The sequence below is a fragment of the Lepidochelys olivacea genome (assembly GCF_965140295.1).
Source record: "Lepidochelys olivacea isolate rLepOli2 genome assembly, chromosome: 20".
NCBI lineage: Eukaryota > Metazoa > Chordata > Testudines > Cheloniidae > Lepidochelys > Lepidochelys olivacea.
The window spans coordinates 1,431,724-1,437,249 of NC_140430.1; the positions used below are offsets into that span (position 1 = coordinate 1,431,724).

Sequence of the window (5,526 nt, forward strand, 5' to 3'; positions counted from 1 at the left end):
GAATCAACTGTTGCTTGAAGGCAGAGCCTGCCAGCGGCTGGAGGGCTGCAGCCGCAAAGTGCCTTTGGTGACCGAACAGGGAGGAAGTGGGCGGTTTCGGACATGGCTTTCTTCGGGCTGACATTCCTGGGGTACCAGGAGCCCTTTTGGGAGAGAAGGCTAGAGTTAGAAAAGCCTGACGCAACAGGTAAGACGAGAGCCCAGGTGTTACAGTGATGGGTGCATTCGAAACAGACACGGCTCGTTGCTGGGCCAAGCGCCTTGGAGAGTAGACTGTGGCTCTTTGTGGGGGCAACAAACGTGAGGCTTTTCCTTGGGCGATGTTTGAAAACCTCTGACCCCTGGTCCCCAGGAGGGGTGTCCCAGTGGAGCGGGAGGGGTACAATGTTCTGCTTCTGGCATGTGTCAGTTACTAAAAACCTTTCTCCAGTCACCCCATGGGGTGGTATTTGGATTAACCTACAATACAACCCCCCTAAACCACATCACTCGACAGCATTCCAGCCGTCCCTCCATCTCCCAGTCCCTCTGCATCCCAGGCTCATGGGTGAGGGCCGGAGAGTCTCTTCCAGCCCCTTTAAGTTGCCTCTGGCCTCATGTTCCAAGCACTATCTTGCCAGATGAGGGCTGGACAGGTCTCCCTGCAGGAATCACTGTCCTCGCTGGCTTTTTGAGCCTGCAGAAGGGCTGGGTTCAAACCCCCTCAGGGCAGCAGTGACTGAATCTCATCCACTGCTGATGGCCAGCTAACAGCCCGGGTGTGAAACGAGGTTAACGGGTCTGAGTCCAGTTCTTGGAGGACAGGTGTCTACCTCAAAGCCCCCCCCCACCCCCCCACTAGGCTCTGGTGCCATCTTCTGGGCTTGGTTTTAAGTTTCCTTCTTGTCCTTCCACTCAGAGCCAAAGCCGCTCAAAGGGGGATTGTTTCATGCAAAGCTCCCGCCGATCGGCCCGGGGCATTTTGACGGCACAGTGCACCAGGGGAGCTACAAGCGCTATCAAGAGGCCGTGAAGAAGAATCAGCTCCAGAGATGTAAGTGAACAGTGGGGTCTAGGCATGACAAAAGAGGGAACATGGAGTCTGGACACCTGGGTTCTAGGCTGGCCTCTGCCACAGCCTCCCTGAGTGACCTTGGGCAAGTCCCTTCCCCATGTTACACGTTGGGAGAACGAAACTAACCCCCACCCCCCATGCCGGCAGGAGACGCGGTTCGGTTCATTGGCCTTTGCAAAGCACTTGGAGCTGTGAGAGATCCTATTGGGGTCCGGGAAGTGGGCGGGTCCCGTGGATCCCCCCCAGCCTAAGAGGGGGATCCATGGGACCTGGACACCAAATAAATCCGGGGACAAATAATGAAATAACAGGGACAGGTGGAGCTGTGAGAGATGCCGGGCAAGGGGGTTTTCATCCCCAGCTACTGCTGGGAAGGAGTGGTGTTCTGCTGTGCTCAGGGCAGGGTGCCTCAGCTGCCCCCTCCCCTAGCAAGCAACAGCGACCCCAGGAAGCTGGTTGCCCTCCCTAACAGCCTGGACTCTCCCGTCTGTCTGATTATAGCCCCCAACCAAATCTTCAGGGTCCCAGTGACCTGTGCAGAGGACAGCGGCTGGTGGCTGCCCAGGGATCCCACGGTCCGCGCAGAGGAGGTCACCCCCTGGATGACGGTGCCACGGCACCCCCGGATAAGGAGCCCCATGACCAGGTGAGATCGTAGTGCCGGCGGCAGAGGGGACGGACATGGGGAAGGGGAGGTGCAGGGGGAGGGGGTAGCCCCTCGCCCTGCCATCCCAGTGTCTGACCCAGGCTCGTGGCACAGCACCCACCCCCAGTTCGCTTAGTGAGGCCCCTCTCCCAGATGGTAATAGCCCCAGGATCAGAGGGCGCTCAGCACCTGGCAGGAGCAGAGTTCACCTGTGGCAGGGCAATGAGTGAGAGCAGCCTCGCCTCCGGCCAGTCGGACACAGCGGGTGAGGGGAGCCAGCCAGTTACGAAGGTAGGAGAGCAGCCATCGCAGGCCAGAGCAGGAGCCCAGCCAGCGCCGGACTCCAGCTCCGCCAGGGGCCCGATCACCCTGTGGGGCGAGCGTAGGAGGGTCCCCGCAGCTCCACCAGGCCGAGGCAGGGGGTTGATGGGGCATTTGTCACATGTCACTCAGTTGAAGACTCAGGTTTGGGTCACTTCTGGATCCTCAGGCCCCAGCTTCGCAGGGGTCAGCTGGGGAGCAGGGCACCCTCCGAGAGCCCAACTTAAACAAACAAAGCCCCGAACAACTCCAGACGCAGGCAACTGAAAACTCCACAGCCAGCAAGAGGCCCCTGAAATCCCGCCCCTCCCCCAGCACCCACAAGCCGCTTTGGTCTCCGACACCCCTGGTTCGGAGACATCACCTGCCGCCTCAGACCCCCCCACGCTTTGCAGATGCCCGAAAAGCAACCCTGGACCCAGCGGAGCAGCAAGCAGGTTCGAGTCTCCCCGGCACTGCTCCTTACACAGCCCATCGCCCCCGTGCAAAGCGGGCGGGAGTCACCACAGGGGCATCTCGCACCACTTGGCGCTGGGGCCAAGGCCTGGGCAGGCCGGTGGAGCCTTGAGCGCAGCACCCAACTTACCAGAGCCCTGGGTCCAAGGGCACGCTGGGTCGTAACCCGCACCCAGCACATGCGAGCCGTGCCCATGGCGGCTGGTCCTGGCACGGGTCCCTGCCCGTTTTGTCCTGCCAGGCACGAGCCTGGCCCAGCCAGCAGCCACTGGGGGGCAGCAGGGCACCATCGGCTCCGCTCCCGGCCCGGTATCCCAGAGACAAGGACCCTGCGCCGAAGCGGCCAAAGTTCAAGGCTGGCACGGGGCGGCTCCAGGTGCTGCCCCCCACAGGCCCCCCGCAGCCAGGAGCTCCCTCGCCGCTCCCACGCGCCGTACAAAGGGACCCAAATCAACTGGCGGGTGGGGGGCAAGGCCGGGCGCTGGGTCCCCCCCGAGTCCCTTGCAGCCACATTCCCAACAGCAGTTCCCCGGGGGGCTGGATACACGGGGCTCTAGAGGGTGCTCTGGAAATGGGGCCCAAGCTCAGCCCCCCAACAAAGGAGGCCCTGAATCAGCGGCTGCCAGCCAGACAGGGTGGCCCCCCATCCTGAGCCCCTACTGCTCCCTCTCCCTTCCCCTCCCTCCTTCACAGGTTCTGGGCGCCAGGACAGAGCTCCGATGGGGGGAGGGTTTCTCCCCAGGTCCTGGCCACAAATGCAGAGCCCCGCCTGATGCCGCAGCCCCGCCTGACTGCAGGGTCCTCAAAGCAGGTGCTGCAGCACGGCACTGTGCAGGCCCCACAGAGAGGGAACCCCCCTCCCTGCCCTGGGGGCTCCTGCAGTGCCCACGGCCCCGGGGTGCACCCCTCCTGTCGCAGCCCGAGCAGCCCAGCGCTGCCTCCTCATGCACGGGAGCTACCTGGGCCGGGGCGGGCATCTGACGGCTCCTTTCCCTGCCCTAGGTTCGTGGACAGCATGGGCCTGAGCAACCCCCATTTCAGCCTGTTCTGAGCGCCCCAGTGGGCCCCACTGCCAGGCACATCTGGCCTTCCATGGACATGGAGCGGCACCGGGGCAATAAAGCAATCGAGCTGATTGGGGCCAGGACGGTGATTTCATGGGGAGGAGCTAGGCGCTGGGGCCTCCCTTTCGGCCTGGGCAAGGGGTAGAAGGACTACGGCGGGGGAGGGAGTGGGGCTGGTGGGTTAATTCTTATGGCACAGAGGGGGCAAGGAGACTGAGGCCTGCTACAGAACCCAGCCCCAGGTGCCAGGGCCAGACCATGTTCTTCCCAGCGCTCCTGCGGTTTGCCCTGTTTGGCACACGCAAGGCCTGTGGGGACAGGACTCCTGGGTTCCATTCCTAGTGCTACCCCCAGCTTGGGTAATGTCGGTGCACTGTGTCCCCCCACCCTGTGCGCCAGCTGTGGGTGAGAGCTCCGCTTCTCGGGCACGAGGGAGCTTCCCAGCACAGGGCCTGCCATGGCTGCGTGGGAGCCAGAGCACGCTCTTGGCTGGTACTAGACTGGGATGAACGCCCTGGGAACCTCCCCAGCCTCTGTGCCAGGCGCGTTCTCTACCATAAACACAGAGCAGTATGGACGTACAAACAAAACCCTTCCAAAACCAGCCCCTGCCCCGCCTGCAGGCACAATCCCCTGCGGCCCCGGCGGAGAACGGAAGAGAATGGTCCACACAGGACAGGTGGTGGGCACAGCCGCTGGTGCCCAAGTAGCAGGAGCCCATGTACCAGGGTGAGAACGTGTATGGGCTAGATAGGCAGAGGTGTTCCAGGGGGCCCTCTCCATCCCATCCCCAAGGCCTCGCCAGGCTCCCTTGCACAGGGGCAACCCCCCCAGCACACGGGTGTGCACAAGAGTAGGCCGTAAGGGTGGGGGAGCGTGCTGGAGGGATGGGTAGCAGCCAAGTCCAAGAGCAGGTGAGCTGTGCCCAGCCCCTTCAGCGAGCAGCACAGCCCCCGTGCCCCTTCGGTGCTCTGCCAGCACCAGTCATGCTGGCCTCAGCAGCCCTCTGCCCACCCGTCCTCCCCCCTGAAACCAGGAGACAAAGGGCCGGGCTGGTGACAGGCGGAGCTGCGTGAGTGCGGGCTGATCTCCCCCCAGCACGGCCGTGTGCTTCCCTTCGCACCTGGCTCGGCCCGGCCCCTCCTGCAGCTACTAACCTGGGGCGCCCGCTCTTCCCAGGGGTCACTGACAGCACGAGGCCAAGGGGGGACGAGGCCTGACCCCCTCAGTGCTCATCTCTGCTTGTCACCAGCATCCTCAACACACCGAATAAACCAGCCCGCCTCTCCCCAAAGAGCTGGTAAAGCTACAGGCCCCGGGGCCGAGCACAGCCACTTCCCTGCCAGCCGGGCTCCCCCCGCAGCCCCAGCCTAGCAGTGCCCTGGCGTCTGATCCTACCGTGCTGGCTGTTCGGGCGAGGCAGGGTGCGGCTGCCTGTCGCCTTTGCACCCAGCAGCAGCAGGAGCCAAGGGGTGCCAGTGGGGGGGGGGGGAGACCCCATCCAGCAAGGTTCTGGCAGGGCAACATAGCAGATTGAGAGCCCCCCACCCACCTCCGAGTCCCCTCACCCCCCACTACTGTCCCTGAGCCCTGTGGCAAGAGCTCTCAGAGACAGAGAGCCATGCTCACAGCCGTTCCCGAGGGTGCTAAACGCTCCCAGCTCCCCCCATGTGCTCAACGCCCCTGGAAACCCGGCTCAGAGCCAGCAGTGCACCCCCAGTAGTGAGAACCCATCCCAATGCCCTATGCTCCAACCCTGCCATGGGGGCCCCTTCCGGCCCAGCCAGGCCAGGGTCTGTGGAATTGTCCCATTTCACCACCACACAGAGCCACCCCAGCCAAGCGCCCACCAGGCCCTCAAAGTAACCCTGTCAAAGTGCACAAATTCAAAGGCTCCATGGCCCCCGCCTCCCCGTGCTCTGTGCTTGCCCACTGCCCACAGACACAGCAGCCCCTGGGGACGGGACACGGCCAGGACACAGCAG

At 63.4% G+C, this 5,526-nt stretch overlaps 1 protein-coding gene across 1 annotated transcript; it reads left to right on the forward strand.

The window, feature by feature from the left end:
• On the forward strand, positions 1-3,612 carry SPMIP11 (sperm microtubule inner protein 11). Its single transcript, XM_084610739.1, has 4 exons — positions 1-187; positions 899-1,033; positions 1,556-1,700; positions 3,480-3,612. The coding sequence occupies exons 1-4, from the start codon at positions 103-105 to the stop codon at positions 3,526-3,528; spliced, it is 414 nt and encodes a 137-aa protein (XP_084466865.1). The 5' UTR covers positions 1-102; the 3' UTR covers positions 3,529-3,612.
• Positions 3,613-5,526: the final 1,914 nt, after the last annotated feature.

Bases quoted from the DNA above. Each gene is read 5' to 3' on its own strand.
- SPMIP11 (XM_084610739.1), top strand. From the start codon at position 103: ATGGCTTTCTTCGGGCTGACATTCCTGGGGTACCAGGAGCCCTTTTGG. The intron at 188-898 runs GTAAGACGAGAG...CCTTCCACTCAG, and splicing joins AGAAAAGCCTGACGCAACAG to AGCCAAAGCCGCTCAAAGGG. The intron at 1,701-3,479 runs GTGAGATCGTAG...TCCCTGCCCTAG, and splicing joins ATAAGGAGCCCCATGACCAG to GTTCGTGGACAGCATGGGCC.